At 39.8% G+C, this 20,770-nt stretch overlaps 1 protein-coding gene across 1 annotated transcript; it reads right to left on the minus strand.

The window, feature by feature from the left end:
* Nucleotides 1-523: 523 nt before the first annotated feature.
* ntf3 (neurotrophin 3) lies at nucleotides 524-8,263 on the minus strand. The gene is made up of 2 exons (XM_053343964.1): nucleotides 8,246-8,263; nucleotides 524-1,399 (listed from the first exon to the last, which is right to left on the minus strand). Exons 1-2 carry the CDS (start codon nucleotides 8,261-8,263, stop codon nucleotides 524-526), a joined length of 894 nt encoding a protein of 297 aa, XP_053199939.1.
* Between the last annotated feature and the right edge of the window lie 12,507 nt (nucleotides 8,264-20,770).

The raw sequence follows: 20,770 nt of genomic DNA on the forward strand, positions 1-20,770 counted from the left end.
ATGTCCCATCTCTCCTCTGCAGCCACACTGGTCAAGGCACATGTAAAGTCTTACTGTGAAGCACCTTTGCAGCCCAGCTCTGTATTATAGTCTCAAAATGAGTTCATAGCTTGTTTCATTCCTTTTTTATAGACATTTTTTCCTTTTGAAGACTTCTTTCAATAAATAACACAAATATATTCATACGTCATATATAGATAGATCATATAATTTAAATAATTTATATGTACAGTTCCCCCTCACACACATCCCTCCCTCCCTACCTCCCCACCCTGACTCAAATGAGTTCTTCCAAAACAGCGATGCTGTGCCGGCTTGTTGATTTGCAGCACAACAATGTGAAATATCATTTAAATGGACCCAAGTTTTCTTCAGTAGAAGTATCATTTTATAGCAAAATATTGCTCCTCACCACCATAATCCTGTGGTGGGCGAGCACTGTGAATGGGAAATAAAATCCTATACAGGAAGTAGAATTCCAATCAGGTAGTAGAAGTCCCCAACAGGGCTTGTAGTATAGTGTTTACGTCCTATGACGTTTCTTCGACAATGCGCAGACGCAGGAAGTGTCTATGCGTATCCACCTCCAGCCCACTGCATTGCGAACCTCCGTCAGCGCTCGGACGTACGTCTGCGTCGTCTTACACTGCGAGTTCCAGTTCTTGTTGTCGATGCCCCTGCAGCCACCCTTGGTGGGCCTGGGGGACCGACAGCGTGTCTCATAAAAGTACTGTTTGATGTTCTGTGTGGCACTGGTGCTAATTCTGGCCAGAACAGTGACTGCGTCCCCCCTGGTGTCCACCGCTTGGGTTTTCTCCGTCACCCACTGGCTCTCGCTGTCACACACAGAATATTCCCCACGATAACTCTTGTGCTCAGCATAGCGCTTCTTTCTTGTCTTGTTTCCTGCCGCACTACCGTCTGGTCCGCTGCTCACAAAATCATCTGCGAGGTAAAGTGGGGGCGGCTGCAGTGGTGGCCGGTCACTCAGCAGCACTCGAGGTGAGTTATATCGCTTGTGCTGCCTGAGTAGGTCCGAGTTCAACAGCATCACATGCTGATCAACCACACCGTCACTGCTTTCACCACTGCGACTGTCCGGCCCCCACTGCTCCACGTCGCCCTGCTCCTCTAAAGGAAAGTTTGCACTGAGGAGAGGAGGCAGCGTGTCCTGGGGCTCAGTGTCCCTGCTTTTCCCCTGTTGGCTCTGGTTCCCTCTGGTCTTTCCCCTCGTCAGGTCTGCCTGAAGCAGCTGGATGATAAGAGAGTTTAAGGGGTCTGGACTTGGCTGCTGCTGCCCCTGGCGACTGCTGTCCATGTTGGTTGCCTGGATACCATAGAGGTACACGAGGACCATCACATACAGCAGGATGGACATCACTAGATTCACCTGTAAGATCTGAAAAGACAGAAAGAGAGAAACTTTGAAGGGATCCGTTATCCTTCAGGAAAAAAACTATATTTCTGTCTTTTTTTTATCAAATAACACATGAGACCTTGCTGATCCTCAACTGACTGAAGTTGTCAAGAGCCTTTGTGGCTTTGAGGAAAACCTATGGCTTGAACTTTGTCACTACAAAAGAGATAATAGCAGCAGTGTGTCTTGGTATGAACACACGTCATGGAAACTAACTTGCTGCTATATGTACAACATACCTTGTGTCTGTAAATAACCCATAATTGTGTTCTGAGTCATACATGAAATGCTTGGCACGAGCATTTGTTGCCTGAAGGTGTCTCTGCTTACTTATTCAATTTACAAGGTCTACACAAAACCCACTGAGCTTCAAAATTACATTTGCTGGTGATTTGATAATTGCATAGTAATAGGAAGGTTTAGTTTGTTTGGTAGAGAGGCGGTTTGGTTATGGGAAGATTGCCAGTTTGGATCCCAAGAATGACTCTCAGAGATAATAACTAGCTTCATATTGAACTGCAGAGAAACCCTGTTTTTTTATATTTAATGACAGGAGAGGCTTTCAATTAGGCAATAAGACAGAGCTCATGAAGCTACTAGATTCAGCATTTTAGGCAGTTGGGCGAATCATTCAATCACACTGCCACTGCTACTGTGCTGACAGACAAGACTCTACCTGAAGCACAGCATACATTTTTTTTAATACAGTATGACATCTTTTGGCTCATGTTGTGCTCTGAGCTGAAGTACGCTTAAGTTTTCTCAGGCACAATCACTCATCTGCTTAAACCCTTTCTGGCAATCATTGTGACCAGTTCCAAAACCCAGAAGTGATGAGTAGTAGATCTTCAGTTCCCATACTTTAGTATAACATCATGTCAGGGAGTATCTTTCTAGAGCTGCTGTTGTTTTATCTCCACATGCTTCTTCCCAGTCAGCACGGGTTAGGATGTGCCGGCAGCGTAAGCCACAGGGAAGTGTTATTATCAATGCCTGCCTCTCAGAAGAGCCGCTTTTGTTCTCTCTTTTTCTTTCAAAATGAATTTCCTTGAAGAGGGCTGACTGACTAACCCCTCATTCATAAAGTTCTAGATATGAGTACCCTTCATCTGCAACAGCTTTGCTAATGGGAAACCTGTTGAGATGAGAGTGTTTTGCTCCCCTTGATAAAGGGGATAAAATCAGATGGTAAACAAGTTTCTCATGCCTAGATATAAGAAATATGTATATCCTCTGGTGGTTTTTGTTTATGCGAACCATTTGATCCCAACCCAAACGTTGTCCCCGGCAACATAGAAGAACAACTTGTACATAACTTGTTTCTTTCAGTGTCTCCGCTGCACTTTTATTGCAAAGAAAAGTTTGGAATTGTCCTCAGCTTTTAGATTCTCAAAGACACGCTGGTTTCTACAGTGAAAATGCAATGATGCAACCTTTCTTTCTGTGCTTTTCAGCTTTTTTACATTCCTCAAAGAGCAGTCACTGCTTCACTGCGATCCAAACGACTGAGTGCTTCACCCAGAATGTTGAGTAACCAGAGGGTTTTCCCACAGCTGTTAAAAGCAGAAGTGGGCCACCTCCACTAAATCAATAACTAACCCCCCTCCCCCCAGTCTCCCTTCCCCTCAAATGAATGCACTTTAATGAATTAAAACCTTCACCTTCACAGCAAAGGCCACGTGAGGCTGATGTTTAGACTGTTATCTACTAACAAAATTGATCTTAAAAGATTAGAGCTCAATCACCTCCGCTTTGTCAGTTTCCGGGGAGAAATCAGCACAGCAGGAGTGGGTTCAGTGATTGGCTGAATGAAGAGCGCAACTGTAGTGCGGAAAGCTGAATTTTAAACACTGTTATAGGATTGTGGAGAAATTGCGAATTTCTCAGAGTGAATATGAAGTCTGTTAGTGAAATCCAATCCATGCACAATCGAATTTCAACCACATACTTGCGTTTTCATAGAAAATATGTCATTTAAATCCTTGCTTGCAATGCTTTGTGGTCTCTGTCAATAAACTTGAGTATTTCAATAAACAAAAGTATTCCTATTCCTTGCTAAGAAAAAAAAAAGTATATACTTAGTGCCAACGCCAACAAACTCTTCTTGTGTGTCATCAGTGCAATTACAATCTTCTGACAGCGGAGGAGGTGGTGATGGATGTTTTATGTTCCAGTGAAGTTGTTGGTTTCAATGCATATGCGCATCGATAAACTGTCCCTGGTTAAAGGCTCATATGTATTTTTTTTGGAGAGAGAAAGAGTCATATAGTAACAGACAGCTGTAAACAGAGAGAGGTGACCTGTTCCCATCAGAGGTGTTGTGGCTGGATGATACAGATTTTGGGTGGAGGAAGGGAGGGGCATATGTCCTGCAGCAATGTCACCTTACAATCACTGGCTTAGAAAAGACACACACAGGCGCACACACAGGCGCACACACACACACACACACGCACACACACACACACAGGCACACAGCGTTGTTATCCCTAAATCATAACAGCTCATCTCTCCGTGTGCCAGCTCAATGAGGACTAACTATGTTGAAAATGCTGCAAAATGACAGACACAAAGACATGTTGCACGCACACACCAACGCTTGTACTACTACACTTTTGAGGACCCTAATTTGAATGACACATTCAAAATTGACTCACTCCCATGGTCAAACACACACACACACACACACACAGCTTTGTTATCTCTCAGTGTGCCAGCTCAATGAAAACCATTTTAAAAACGCTGCAAAATGACAAACAGACACAATGTCATGTGTTCATACATACACACACACACACATGCTTGTACTTCTACACTTTTGAGGACCCTAATTTGAATGACACATTTCCAAACCCCTAACGTTATCTTCACCCCTAAAACCAAAGTGAGAAGTGAGAACCACACAAAATATCTCAACTTTCCAAAAAAAGTGCTCACTTCTATGGCAAAAAAACACACACAAACACACACACACACACACACAGCTTTATTATCTCTCAGTGTGTCTGCTCATGATAACTATGTTAAAAACGCTGCAAAATGACAAACAGACACAATGTCATGTGTTCATACATACACACACACACACACACACACACACACACACGCTTGTACTTCTACACTTTTGAGGACCCTAATTTGCGTAACATATTCCTGAACCCTAACTTTATCTTCACCCCTAAAACCAAGTCTTAACCCTAAAATAAATCTTTTTAAAGTCAAAAGTAAGAACCCAACAACGCATCTCTACTTTCCAAAAAAAGTTCTCACTTCCATGGTGTAAAACTAAAACACAGTGCATTTTTTTTACTTGTCATGTGGGATTGAAAAAAGGGTTAGGGGCCTGTTAAACCAAGTTTGCAATGTGTAAAATGTGATTTTAAATATGGAAAACATTTCTTCTTACTTATTTTGGCAAGTTCCACAAATTAAAACACTCAACTCCACACTAGTGATTCACATGTGAGGCAGCATGAGCACAGCAGAACTCACAAATTAATGTAAAATCATTCAAGAAACATGACACAAATGAGTGATTTATTTCTGATGAATGATTAATCAGTAAATGAATAGCTTGGGACATTGGCACTGGCAGCTGCTCATAAGCAATCGTATCACATATTTCATCTGGACAGGAATTTTCTATAATATGAGTTTACCAACACTAATAATAATAATAGTAGTCGAGCTTTGTAGCAGCAGATAACGTAATAATGACCGATAATGTAATCATTTTTCCCTGTTTTTTAAAGTAATAAGCTGATTATGTCATAACTTGCCAATAACGTAATCAAAATCCTGAACCAATAACATTAGAACTTTTTGCCAAAAAACTTCATGTCCAATAAATAAAACTTTATTAATTATATTAACTAAGTGATATTAGTATATTATTACAGTATAGGCTGTTATTATGTTATCGGCTCCGACAAACCTCAGCTCTTAAAAGCATATCTGGGTGCGGTAAAGTTTATAAATATTTGCCACTCTGCTTCTCAGCCTAAACTCACTTCCTGACCCATGCAATTGTCTGCTGCTTCTAAACAGAATAAAACAACACAAAGAAGAGTAACAGGAACAATGTTAGTCTTGCACCCTGTGAATGACAAAACTGGAAATCCATGAAATTTTGACAATGTGACATGAAACACTTGATATGACATTCACACAACCTTTCAACTCAACTTATTTGTCTCCGCTTTGGTTATTAAATTTAAATGTATGAATAAGGATCTTTTTTCAAGTGAGGCGCCTGGCCCGTGAAACTGCATTTAGTCAGACAAATTAATTTTCCCTCCTCCTGCCATAATAGCTGCAATAAAAGGCCTCAGTGTTCGTTTATGATGCTGACGCTCGGGCTTGCAGAGGCAAACGAGGCTCGGCGGGTGAGCGATAGCTTACTCAATGCGCAGAGCGATAATGATAATGAGGCTGTGTGTACGTGGCTCTGTATTATAGAAACAAATGTCAGCACAAGGACAGGAGAATAAGGAAACACCTCCCCAGTGAGGATACTTCGCCTGCCCTCACCTCTACACAGAGTTAATTTAGGCTCCCGCACTTTAGGTTTAGGCTTATAATTAGCTGTTGGTAACACTAACATTTAAGGTCACAGAAATTACTGAAAGAGAAGAGGTTAAAACTCTAGCAACACTTGCAGTATACAGAACTTTATTGTTTGACCAACACATTCTATAGTTGTTTTTCTAGATACTAGGGATGCATGATATAGGATATTTTCCGATATGTCAATGTTTTCTGGCTCATGTTGGTCGATTGCCGATATATGCACACATTTTCATCTGGCTGAGGAGACTGTTACACATGCAATCATAGATTTATACTAAGTATGATCAATAAAGACAATATGTGAAGCAAGAATTTAGAAAGACTGGAGTTCAGCATTAAAACTTGGGGTGGAGCAGTAGCATTTTCTTTTAGTTTATTAGACACACAGGATTTAATCTTTGGTCCATACTCTGAAGCAGAAGGTGGCAGTAATGTACCTAATGCAGTGGTTGCCAACTGCCATTATAAACCAAAAAGGAGTTGTTTTTTCCCCAGAAAGAGTGGTACATCCTGTCAGTGGACGTGTTTCCCATCTGTACAGCAGTTACTCTGTTTACAGTGCTTCCTTCAGAGTCTTATTCGATTCATTTCAGGCTGTTGCCAACATTTTAAAGCCTTTATCAGCCAATACCAATAATGTGCCTATTATCATGCATCACTTATTCACTATATCCAAGTGTTGCTTGAGTTTTTGGGCTTCTTTCCCTTCTTCATGCACCTTGGAAGTAGGTGAAGTTGTGTCAGAAACCCCTTGTCTGCTTCCACTTAATTGATTTATTGCTTTTTATTGATGTGAAGTTATTATGAGTCCATCTGTTTCAAAGGCACCATTGTGACTATTTACAGATGTTCTGTCCATGTCTGTTTGAATGCTTGAGCACTGAACTCATTATCTGCCTTTGTTTTCAATTTACACTTGAAAATGCCACATTTTTTTCCTTTAGATGGTCCCACAATCTGCGGTGTGAAACCCTCTTCCTTGACACATTTTTGAGATTGGAATTGGGGGTTTGCATCCAACACTTTTTGAAACCTTTCAAAACCTACAATCAATCAAGCACACACACACACACACTTCACTCATCACTTGGCCAAGTGTATTGGAGTAAGAGAGAATGTAGGATTTACTTCTCTGTCTAACTCTCTTTGACATTTGGACTCATGGGTGGATCAGGTATCTGAAGTATAAATGCATCCAAGCATCATTCGATTTGGATTAAAACTCACTTACTCAAACCAGCTCTGGAAACGTCTATATAGGCCTGTCACAATAATTACGTTATCAACTTATCATACAATAACGTAATTATCAACATCAAGTCTATATATGGACTTATCATATTACCACACTTCACATTAGCAGCTAAGAGGCTATTCATGTCACATTGGCTAAGCAAGTAGTGTTCTCCATTCCTTACTGTGGACGTCCTGAGTGCAGACTGCAGAAGTGAGCAGTGAAGCTTATGTGGAATTAAAGGTAAATAACTCTGTCCAAGCTCTGTCCTGGCAGTTACACTATTATATCATCATTAAAATGATATATATAAAATGATCTTCAAATGACAATAATATCGTTTATCGTGATTATTTCTGAGACAATATATCATCCAACATAAGTAGTTATTGTGACTGGACTATCTCTATATACTCCTCACTTCATGTTTTTGTTAAATTATGCTTTGGAGTTCGCTAGCTGTTTTTTATAGCTAAATGCTAATTGTTGTAGCTAAATTTCTAACACGCACAAGTTGTTCTTCTAGTTCTGACATTTGTAACAGCTCCCAAACAGCTTCAAGAGCATTATCAACACTTGAGCTGGAGACTTTGAAAACCTTGATGGATTGCAATTAGATTTTGTATTTGGCTAACGGAGATGCATATATGTGGCTAACTGTATATGAAGGTGAATTTAACTGCATGTGGATTTAATCAGAATACGAGACATTTGAAACAAAAAGTGTACAAAAGGGGAATTTTTAAATTATTCCACAACTACAACCAACATGTAACCGAGTGCATCACCATGAATACCCTTAAGGAGAGACTGTCCAAGCTCCAACTGTACAACCCATCATTAATCTAATCCCTTTCTTTGATGGTAAGGTTTTTTCTCTGCAAGTGTGGTGTCACATACTTGTTAGATTTCCTGGAAGTATTGAGGCTATATTGCATAGCTTGAAGCCTGAGCAAGTTCAAGATTTTCCAGTGAATTTTAAATGTTCCGTTTACTAAAAAGATCAGAGCATTTTCTCAACCCACTGAGGAGCATGTAACCATTTAGCTGCAGTAATCATCATAACACTGCTTTCACTGACTCAGAGCATAAAGGCCTTTTACACTCAGGCGCTTTCTTTTTTTCATGCGATTAATTCACACATCAATATATTTTTTAATATATAACTGTTGTTTCTGACATGACTAGTTTCGCATAGAACCTGAATATTACACGGCAAAAAAGCGAAGCAATGTCTTTTGGAACGAAGTCGATTTTTCTCAGCTTTCACACAGCATCAACCAATAAAGGCATCAACCAATCACAAAGCGCAACCTGCACAGACAGCTTTTAACCATGAAGGCTCACATGTAATGGTGACTCTGTCTGCCTGTGAGCTCAGCTGTTTCACTTCAGGCAAACCGACAGACCATATGCATCATCATCATGTATTCCTGCAGAGTTGACGTGAATTATTTTGATTCATTAAGTTTCTGCTGACACACGCCTGCTTCTGTGGAAAGAGATCTGAACATTAAGAACTGAACTCTTAATGTCCAGACCACACCCACTCAAACCTGGGTTCAGGTCTCTTGAACCTCTGGGTTCAAATCTGTCAGCAGTAGTGCCTAAAAAGCTGAAAGTACAGTACAGCAAACAGACAAACTGCCTTCACCAGGTTGACTGACAGCAGAATGAACTGTCAGAAATGTTTGTTTCTATGTATTTCACATTTTCATGTAGTTTTTTCATCATAGCCCCAGTGTGTAAAGGCCTTAGGAGTCAGTGTGCTGTACATACTGTAAATTACTACAATAGAACAGCAGGTTTGAGCAAGAAGGAATATTTGAACCCTAAGGGAATAGTCAGAGGATTCCTCATTCATCATTCATCTACAAGTCATCTGAGATTTTGTCATGTTTTGTTCTGGAAAGGAAATTCAAAAGCATTTCTTATTACCATCTTGATGTTTTTAAGGTGAGGTTTCCAATTAGTGCCACTTTCTAAATCCTGCTCTGTAACTGTCTTTTTTTCCCACAAAAAAAAGAAGTGATTCCACATAGCAATAAGCATGTTTACAAGAAACTCACCGTGTGCCTTTGAGCGCTGTGCTTCACACTTAAATGGATAATTGCTCAAGGAAAATATATTTTTCATGTGACATTCAGATGGTGTTGTGGCCTGAAAATAGTCACAGAACTGGGTGAAACTGGAATGCAGGGTTTTGGGGCTTTGTCGCCCCGCACCACCACAATGCCCCATGTGATTCCCATCAATTTAACATGAATAAGCTACTGGCTAAATGTTTCATGGTGTTGTCTGTTGCCAATGAATTAGATTGATTATCTTAAGACAATTAATCTGGGGAAGTTCTCCAGCAAAAAAAACTGCCTGAATGATAAGTGAAACAATGAAAGAAGATGTATCTCTCTTCAAATCACTCAGAGGCTCAAACAACAAACAGGACTTTGTAAAGGGTGCTGATTCTTAGTCTTTAGTATCTACTCCAGTAAATAAGTTGAACACATGATCAAAAATACTTATTGAGAACATTTAAATGTGGCTTTTGCACAACATTTCAGACTCTACTAAAACATCTGAAACAACTGAACTTGGCCTTGGTCTGGCTCCTCTTGCTTAAGACGTGCTAAAACCTGTCAAATCAAGCCACTATGTCAAATATTCCACTGACACATAAAAGTCTACATCAAAGTCCTACATCAAGGAAAGATCAATAGTGTGTCTTTGTGTTTAAAACTGATGTTGTACACTTCACCTGTCTGAGGTTCATAGTTACAATTTTTAGCATCACTAGTATGGCTCTAGCATACACAATGCTGGTCTGTCAGTTCTCCTGACTTTTTCTCTAGCGCCCCCAGCAGTCCCATTCATTCTCATTCATTCTTAATATTTTGGTTTAGGACCAAGTGCCTGCCAAGTAATGACATTACTGTACAGCCTCAATTGTACTTTGTGTTTTGTGATAATTATGAAATCTTCGCACACATCCTCAAATGTATATATACATGCCATAGATAGATAGATACATGCAGTATGTAGGATTTACTGGCACTCACAATAAATGCGAAAAAGCCAGTGTTTGGTTTGCCCATTCTGGGCTGCTGTAGAAACATGGCTGTGCACATGGTGGCCTCCACGGAAGAGGGCCCGCTCCCTACATAGCTATAAATGGCTCATTCTAAGGTGACAAAAACAGGATTCTTAGTTTCATCTGGTTATACACTAATTAAAACATACTTATGAACATTATATTCCATTTCCTGCTAGGTTCATTTGTTTAGATGCCACTAAATTCTACACATTGTACCTTTAACTATATACTAACTAAAATCTGAATATACATCAGTACAATGAGAATAATATACTGCATACAGGATGTATATCTACGACTGTAAGTCAAGTATGATATTGCGGAATGCTGTACAGTTACGTGCAGAATTATCATTGGGTATTAAACAGAATTGTTCATTGTCAGGATTGGGAATATTAATAGTGGTTTCTTTAAGGTGTTTGGGTATAAAACATAAAAACCTCTAAGAGCAAGCTTTTTTTCGGTTTTGTATTTTGCAGTGTTCAGGTAAACTTTTCAATCTGCAGAGCAAGAAGGAGTGCATTTGTAGGCAGTGAAACTCAGAAAAGCATCAACCAGTTGAGCGCTAGTAGCTAAATAGAAAGTAGGCTGAATAACTATATAATTTAAGTCAACAAAGGAAATTATATAGCTACTGTATGCTTAATCCTTTCTTCTACCTATCTACAGTATAATCATAGCGCTGCACGCTGGAAGTTCAATAAACTTGAACTGCGAGACATTAAAAGAAAGAAAACAAGCACACACTTCAAAAGAAACCTAGAAGATAATATAGATGTAACGTCATGGAAAGGACAACTTACAGAAAAAGTACAAGCTTGCCTTCTGTCAGCTAAATCTCAGATGCTTCAGCTTCCATGGATTCAACAACTGGGATGGTTTCAAATCATGTTACCACACATCAGCATTGATATTGTGTCGGTCATCCTGCAAAGGAATCTTGGAAGTATTACAGCCACTTGTATCTACTATCACATTGTCATCATCTCTACCCACAAGCTCATGACTTCAGCTGAGGGTCAGAACATAGACTGATCAGTATCAGTAATTGAAAGATTCCTCCTCAAAATGAGTTCCCTCTCTTCATCACAAGAGTTTCACTGTGGATGCTGTATCAATCCAGCTGTCAATGTCTGCCTTGACTTCACTCATAAACCGCAGATAGTTGAACTACTTCACCAAAGGCAGCATTCTCAAACTGGACATAATCTGTAAATCAGTGCCTTGATCTTGAGCCATAAGCAAACAGAACAAACTCACCACTGGTCTTGATGAACCAAATAAGACTATTCCAGTTTTCCCCAGAACGTTTTCCCAAGGATCTAACCTCACTATGGGTTTTATATGCACAAAGCTGCCCGGAAAGTGGCGCAGTGGGGGGGGGGGGGGGGGGGGGGGGTCATTATTATATTTACTCACGCTCTGACAATACATGAGCCACCGCATGACTAATGATGAAGTGTTTTTATTTCTGCCATCATATACTGTCTCTGACACGCAAAGTAGAAGCTTGAGGACAGGTCAGGGCATGATGAGGCAGTTCTTTAAGTGCCACCTCTAACATCACAACATACAAATGTCAAAATCATTTTGGTTAATCTTTTGACCCCAGGCAGTGGTGGAGGTAGATGTTTGGACAAAGGTAGGATGCAAAGGAGGGGAGGAAAAGATGAGGGTACACAAGAGAGAGATTAACATAAATCACTGTGTAACAATAGGGGAAATGTACCCTGTAATCTAGTTGGACGGCTGGTTTGTGATTGAGCATGTGACTATTTAATGTTTTTCGCCCACTAAAAAAGGTTGACAGCCTGCATGTACACATTTATGCACAGTTTCATATGTAATTACACCACATACTACAATGACATATAACGTATAATGTATGATTTTAAATCTTGGGACAGATGTTTACACAAATAAACACAACTGTCTTTGACCATACACAGCGATGCACATTATTCAGGCACTTACACTTACTTTTACTACCACTGATTTCTGCATTGATCTGGTATTTGTATGTCTTTGGAAAGCACATAGTAACCTGTGCTATAAAAGTAATCATTATCATTATCATTATTATTATCATTATCATTATCGAGCAAAAGAATTAGACTCGCTTAAGATTTTTAAACTTTATTAATTAAGCAGAAAATCAGAGTAAATATAAGAGAAAACACAACACAAAATGTCCTAGTTGAAAGGTAATTCCACACACAGATCCTTCTATGTCACTTCAGATCAGATTAACAGTATAACAAATGGTACAATGCACAATAAGTGACAAACTGACACACACAAACAGAGCTAGATTGTTTGTGATCCTGCCTTATAGACAAAATGTTGCTGATGTGACACAAGTTTAAGAATAGATCCAGTAATGGGATGCACACATACACCACAAAGTGTTTGAAATGTACATGAAGTTCCTCAAAATTGCTTGTTAATTGTGAGGTACATTAACCCTGTCCTGTTGTCCTCGGGTCAATTTGACCCGGTAGGACAACAGGCATTACTTGTAAATGAATGATTCTTTAAATTATGTGTAAAACCTGAGGTAATAAGGTGGAATTAAACATAGAATTGACTTTATGCTTTATAAACAATCAAACTAGGACCAGGAGGACAGAAGTTGCACCCTGAACCTAACCCTTATCCTCATGTCTTGACTTGGTTCCTTAAAATCAATTCTAGTAGTATTATGTAGGACTGTGTAACCGCATTTACCACGGTCTGATGTAACTCTCATTTTAGGATGAGAACTTGGCTTGGAACACTGAGGTGAGTCACACAGATACACTCCTTCTGATAAGGTTATTACCTGGCAATAAATTTGCGATATCACTCACTCTGGCAGGCTGATAGGTCTGGTTTCTTCGTAAATAAATACACTGTCCGGCTTGTCTTCACTGAATCAGCATCATTGTGAAACTGCTGTCATTGGTTTTCACACATAACCGAATCACAAGTTCATTCCCAGGGGAGAAATGGTGTGGTCAAACAATGTTACATCATGTTTCTCTTCATATTGTTCTGCCTGTTTCTTATTTACCTCCTTCATATTTATTTCATCAACACATCTATGTCTATGTTTCAAAATTTCTGGAGAAGAAAAGAAGTCCATATAAGAGTTTTTACAAAAGTCATCATTCAATAACTTTAATCCCGTCAGCCAGGCGGGACTGCAGTGACCTGCTGCAAATACTGAACCCAACCCACCATCACAAGACCTGTGTTATATAAAAGAGATAAATCAGAAGCTTTTCAGGTCAAATCTAAATGATTACAGAAGACATCTGTTGGGACTTGATGTCCAAATGAAAAGAAATCCTTGTTGCCCCCAAAAAAGAAGTCAAAACATTCAGAGAGAAAATTAGATTATATTTTTAAGAAGGGGACAAATGTTTGCAGACAAGTTAACAATGTTTCTCTCACCTTTCATATCTTAAGCTTTAGTAGGCTGAAGGCCCATTAGGTCAGTGTCCAGGTCCTTCTTCCCTCCCTCCCTCCCTCTAACATCATCCCTTCTTTATCCACTCCTCATCTCCTCATCCTGTCTGCTCATTTTCATCCTCACTTCACTGCTTTCACCTCATACCTTTCTCTCTAAAACCCTATTCACACACAGAAAGAGTGTTACGTAATTCATGGAAAACACTGCCACGGGGTGAATACACTTTGGTCAATTTTCATCCCCAAATAATTAGTGAAATGCAAACTGAGCTTACACAGATACATGTATACACACGTATCTAGCTTTCTAAACTAACCATTTATCACTGGATTGGCCTTTTCCCCTCTCTGTGTCCAGGATACCTCTGCTAATCATTCCCTAGAAAATAGATTTGGGTAATTTGCCAAGATCCTCGTCTCACCTGCTCTCCTCGCCCACTGAAGCTGTTAATCTGGTACAAGCTTATGTTGGAGCTTTTAGAGCTGCTGGGCACAGAAATACACATAAATTGCATATGTAAATGTGAGAGGGAAAATAGCTAGAGAGTTGGAAAGAACTTCCCCAAAGTTATATATATATTTTTTAAAAGATCGGTTTCCTTGCATGTAATATGTGAGAGTGTAGTGTACAGTAGGAGCAGCAGAGTCATGCCCCCCTGAGCTTTTAACGCCTGAGGGATTGACTCAGATAATCAGCCTCGGTGCTGCAGCGTCTTAGCGGGGACACAGACGGGTTTCCTCAGCAGTGACGTGGAGCTGCTTTGACTGTATCAGCGTAGTGTCATGGAAATGTTATGTTGTGTGTTTTCAGTGCACATGCAGGTCAAGAAACATGATACATATAAAAAAAAGGTCTGTTCACAGTGATGTCAGATACATTAGTATTAGGTATTAGGCAATAGGCAAGAGGTGCATATATTCCCGAGGGCCACAGTTTAACCTGCAGATAAGTTCAGATATGCTACAACAACTTGTGTTTGATTTACACTCTACTCAAGGGTACTGAAAGGGTCAGGATGTTACAGCAGGATACATACTGATCATTGTGAGGACTTGTTTACATTTAAGCTTCAGTATGAATAAAACCAATAGATAATAAATCCAAAGTCATGTGTGCAGCTATATAGTGAAGGGTGACAGAAAAGCATCTGTGTACATGGACTTTTTTCCATGTAGACTTTGATTGATTTGAACTATTTAAAGTGGATAAAAATGCTAAGTTGGCCCTACACTTCTAGCTGAAGGGATGGCATGATCCAGGCTACTGATACAGAATACCACACATACACACATCTTTATCAGTTTTAGTATATTTTTCCTCCATACTTAAATCATGTCAGAGTAACACATCTATAAAAAACTTTAAGACTCCCTCACCAATGCCAAAAAAACACTGCTCATACTGAGATGTCAACATCTACAATACACCCTCTAAAAAACGTAGCCTAATTGTAAAACTGGAGTCTGCCTTTAAAAGAAAAGTAACAGCAACATCAGTCTGTTCAGTAAATTCTTTAAACGTATATATATTTACAATCCAGTGACAAAGACCTCTAAGCTAGAGGAAGTACCGTTCGACATGAGAGGTTACTGCTCATTCCCCATTTCCTTTAAGCAGGTCCTTTGTCTTTCCTTGACTGTAACCAAGTCATTATGTGCCTGAGACCAAAACAAACTAAGTCAATTACAAACCTCTGTCATTTAATTTAGAGAAATAAATTGACATCTAACCATCTCTCTGCTTTCTCTTTCCTTCTCCTTTTTCTCCATCATCTTCGTCAAGAGGTTTTACACTCGTTCTCTGCAGAAATGATGGAGAGAAAGTGCAAGTTGTGAAGGTATGGTTTTTGAGTGTTAGGCTTTGTATTACTACTACCTTTGAGTGTACAGTGGCAACATGAAAGACCATAACACCAATGACCCTAAAACCATGTGAGTAACACACGAAACATGCCTCATTTTATGTCTATATTTCAAACATTGCCTTTTCAGATTAAATAGTTTGCCACAAAACAGAAGTCACAAGTGTTAATATGTCTGATCTTAGTGTGGATTTTGTGTGTGTGTGTGTGTGTGCTTGAGTGTGTGGGTGTGTGTATGTGTATGTGTGCAATTGAATGATGCGACCCGTCATGAGGAATGTAAACCAGAGAACACTGTTTCCGTATCACAGCAGAACTCTAATGTGTGTCTTTAAAAGCAGGGGCAAGCGCCTCGTTTGTCTAAATCCAAGCCAAATGTTTAGATGACCTGTTGCCAAATTATTCGTAGACCAATAAATATGGCGAATGAGGTGTGAACACACCTCTGTATTAGCCTCAAAATGAACTCTTCCTACTGTGTGTGTCTGTCTGTCTGCATGCATATATGTTTCTCGTGTGTGTGCGTGTGTGTGTGCGTGTGCATGCCAGTTGTTGACGGATCATGAAGGATGCAAACTGTACAAAACTGCAAGCCAAATCAAATAAACATAAAACCACAACATTTGATACCTCTTCAGTCATCAATCAGATCATAGACACAATTATTTGGAAATAAAGATGATTTTCATGCCAGTACTCGTAACTTGCACCAACTTCATGTAGTAAGATGGTGCTATTAACACTCTCCTAATCCTAACCGCTCTCATGAAATGTGTATTGATTTTGGAAGTAATCCACAAAGTGTGCAGGACGATTGACAGCACTGAGCTTCTGTGGGCTCACAGGGGCAGGCTGGTGATGCCCCTAATAAGTGCAAATAATTGGACTGACGCCCCTCAACCTCCACCCTGGCGAGCTCTGGATTGTAAAGGTCACAAAAAGGAAAAGTGGTGTTTACCCACAGTAGCACGTTAGAACAAGACAGGTCATCTATTTGATTAACACAAAGTAATGATGCCTGGTTTCTGTCTGGCAGTGAGAAAGCAGAAACAGAGCCAACCGGCTGAAATATGCCAGGACGGATCATAGGAGGATTAGAAGAAAGAAAAGGAGGCAAAGAAGAACAATTTAAAAGCAGCATTTTAGTATCTTTCAGGTCATTGTTTTCATTCTCCAGCCCTACAAAGTCCACTCTAATTAACCTCATTTCCAGCATCAGCAGGCAACTGTTGCCAGCATAAAAGCTCTGATAAACCCATTGTACACTCTTGCACAGCATTTGCACCCTCAATCTCCTCCTTTTTAAGGTCCTATCCACAAAAGGTTTTACACTGATGATATGTCGACACTAACACAAACAGAACGTTCTGCAGCCGAGCGCAATTTGCCCTTGTCTGTAAGCAAAGTGGTTTCTAGTGTTTCAGGCCTTTCCCCACATTTCAACACACAAATTGATAGAGACCATGATGAATAACTGCAGAGAGGACAAAAGCCTCAAATTGCACATCTTTAAATAGCAGAGGTCAATCACAAACCAACTTTTGTATATTTTTCTTCTTTTTACTATAACATAATTACTGAAATCTGACTCACACAGGTCTGAAACGTGTTGGAAATAAGATTTTACTGTTATGATGCAGGAGATCCAAACATTTAATCTCTATAGACTCTAAGGGTGTTTGCTTCATTTATATCATGATTTCAGCCAGATCTCCATGAGCTTAAAGAAGATGAAGACTGATACCCAAATGCGATTGACAAAGTTTAGGATTCTGTTAATAAGGAACAGTAATATACAACATGTCCCAAATATTGTGGAGCACCTAGAGTGTGGGAAGAACAAGAGGAAGAGCAGAAACATGATTTTTTTTTTGTGAACAAGACTAACAATAAAGTGACAGTGAGGCAAAAAGTGTAACTTGCCAGTGAGATCAGGAGAGGTAGTGGGAAAAGGGGAATGGAAACATGAAGAGGACAAGCAGGCAAAAAGAGGCTAAAGGGGCATAAAAGTGGAGGGAGATTAAGCTATTTTAAGAAATTGGGATGAAAACGACAGTGACCAGCAAATCACTGTCTAATCTCTGAACTGATTGTAAATGGGACACCAGCCTGGTAATCTACTGGCAGTAACGCTTAATAAGGTAAGCCAACTGCTGTCAGACCCCACAAGGAGGTGAATATGAACTTATACATTTGATGCTGTATTTTGTTCTCTCAGACACACAGACAAGTCTTGAGGCCCAAATGGGAGTAAATCATGAGGCATGCTGGTCGACTTTACGAAAAGTCAAACTTCATCCATTTATCCTTTTTGTATTTATTGTCTTACAGTGGACGTTGCAGGTATGTGGCATGTGCTGTAACCACTCGGCTCCAAGGGAGTTTCATGATACCCCTATTTCTTAAGTTGATGTTTTTCAAACTTTCAGAAAAGCCTTGTCTGTTTTTACTGTAGGCTTTCAGGTAGATACTGTTGGGTCTCATAGTTCAGCTGTTCTACTGACTCAGTTACACAACAGACACTTTCAGCAAAGCAATCTGATTAGTCAAACAGGTTCCCACTGTACTGTAATTGAAGCACAGCTATATATATTTCACCAGTGGCTATGCCAAGTCCTGGAACAAAGTCTAGAGACCATATCTGACCCTAGATCTTTTCTGTATCAAGTTTAAAATGAGAGCAGAGCATCATCATCATAGAGTAATCTCAGGTATAACTGTCATATGAAAAGTTGTTAAGGCTGTGAACTTTACATTCACAGTAATCAACACAGTAACTATGGCGTGCAGAAGAACAGGCAGTAAAACACAGGCGCACACAGATGAATCAGCAGCCATCTTTCACTTTACTGAACAAGCAAACAGCTGTCGGAGCAGCTCAGCAGAAAAAGGCTGCCGAGAATAAACAGGAACACTGTAATCCCAATCACTGGGGATGAAAAGTTTGATAAAGTTGCGGTTAGTTTAGTTTCATACAGTAACAAAAGCCTCAAGTTTCTCATCTCATGTACACTTAAGTGGAACATCATGTTTACAATAACTGCAAAAAATGAATGTCCTTCATAATAAGGCAGCCTCAAGAATAAAGCATAGAGGAGACAGAAGTGACAATACAGCAAAATAGGATGAGTATATAGAAAGTTTTTTTAGGATGAATCACTGAATGATGGCTGTTTTCAGCCTTTATAAAATGCTCCACATTGTCTTTCAATATAGATTCTGACCCTTAATATCAAGCTTTCAGCTAATAAACACAGGACTAAAAAAAACCCCACTGTTGTCCAGTCTGGACCACACAACAATGACTACGTTTGCATGCACACTAATATTACAATATTATTCAGACTATGACAACATTCCAAATTTGATACTTAGATACTCCATCTGGATATTCGGCCTCATTCCAATGGTAGCTTTTTTACTATTGAGACATGTGGATTATGCTGAAATTTAGGTTTTGGGAGCATTCTTTGAACATGTATACAGCACATTCAGGATATGCATCTCTGTTGGGTTTTTTACCACTGTTTGCAGCACATGGCCCTCTTTCCTGTTTACCCCTGCGCAGGCAAAATGATTAATGCTGGAGTAGGAAGGCAGACAGAGGAGAGTGTGGAGAGCAGTTCCAGGCAAGCTGGAAAAACAGAGCACATCTTCTTTCACCATGGGGATGGAGGGGATTGGTTATTATCCTGACATGTAACCCGTGGACTGACGCTGACAACTCAGTGTGATGCACCAAAAACCTTCAGCGATATTTCTAATATCGGTCATACCAATATCCGTTGTAAATAGGCAGGAGTTCACTGATGTTTTTCACCCTGCTGGTTTACTTCACCGCCTGTGGAGATCTTGTGATTCCTGCTGCCACTGGAGCAGAGGGATACCCTGAAAACACTTTGCACGTGAACAGCAATATTAGTGGAATATTTACTTCTATTTGCCATGAAAACAGCTAAGTAGAAATATTTGGAATTTTGGAATGAGAGCAAAACCCAGAATATTTAGTGCTTTGTAAACTACTGAAGTCTAAACTAAGAGGGCAAAAATGTAATGTGGCAATAAGGATTAACACCAAAGATTGGTATGTATAAATATTAACAATTTTTTTGTCTAAGTCAAACCCAAAACTCAAAAATTCAAAATCAATGATTAATACACATCATGGCTCTAAGCAGCAAGGGGGAAAACTTGATGGCTCTGGGAAACAACAGCCACATCACTTTGAGACCACAGCACGGATGGTGTGCGTTGCAGTTACAGTGGAGATCCCAGTGATGATGCAGTCAGGGTGCTTAGTGATGGGGCTTAGCGAGCAGTGTGCCAAACCAGCAAATCCTCCAGAGGGATTTTCACCCGACGATGTCTGAGCCCTAATACTGTCCAATTGACTCCAGATGTTACGGCACAGAGAGAGAAATTGACAGAAAGTGAGATCCTGTCTGTAGCTCAGTTTCCAGCCAAGTGTCTGTTCTGTACATTATAACGCTGATGATCACTTTAGTTGTACTGTATACATACATACATGCTTGTAAGCAATGATCTGATGAATGTCTCCATTTAAATGACCCAACTATTTACAAGTGGCTTCGTTGTTTGTGAAATGACCGCAGGATTGTAAGCCAAAGTGGTTTTTGTGGGTCAGAGCTGATAAGAAGAAGTAGATGATATACGACTGTTTATGCCAAATTCAAAACATTGCATAAAAATAACTTTAACAGGGAGGAGAAAAAGAGGAGGAGAGAGAGTGGAAAAGACAGGTAAAATAATGGGTGGGCTGTAACAAAATTATTTCAGCTGATCTGTCTTTGCAAAACCATCTAGTTATGGAAGTAGGGAGTGAGGAAGATTAGCAGAGGAGCCAGAGGAGGTGTTGAAGGTTTTCCACTGAGCGGAGAATTCTTTAACTATCCTGTGCTGGATTTGAAAAAAGGGAAACTTGCGGGGGAAGTGAGATTACGAAGGAATTAAAAAAATTAACCACTGGGTTCACACTTTTGTTGGATTAGACACCTTACTGAAAAACAACATTCAAAAAGAAGGTATGGTGGACCACTTTTGGGTTTTGCATTGAAATTTTTGGTTCCCTCTCTCTCCATCTGCAGTTTCCCAACCTTTAGACTCAATATAATCTTGCTTAAATA

This window comes from Scomber japonicus, chromosome 23, assembly GCF_027409825.1.
Source record: "Scomber japonicus isolate fScoJap1 chromosome 23, fScoJap1.pri, whole genome shotgun sequence".
Taxonomy (NCBI): domain Eukaryota; kingdom Metazoa; phylum Chordata; class Actinopteri; order Scombriformes; family Scombridae; genus Scomber; species Scomber japonicus.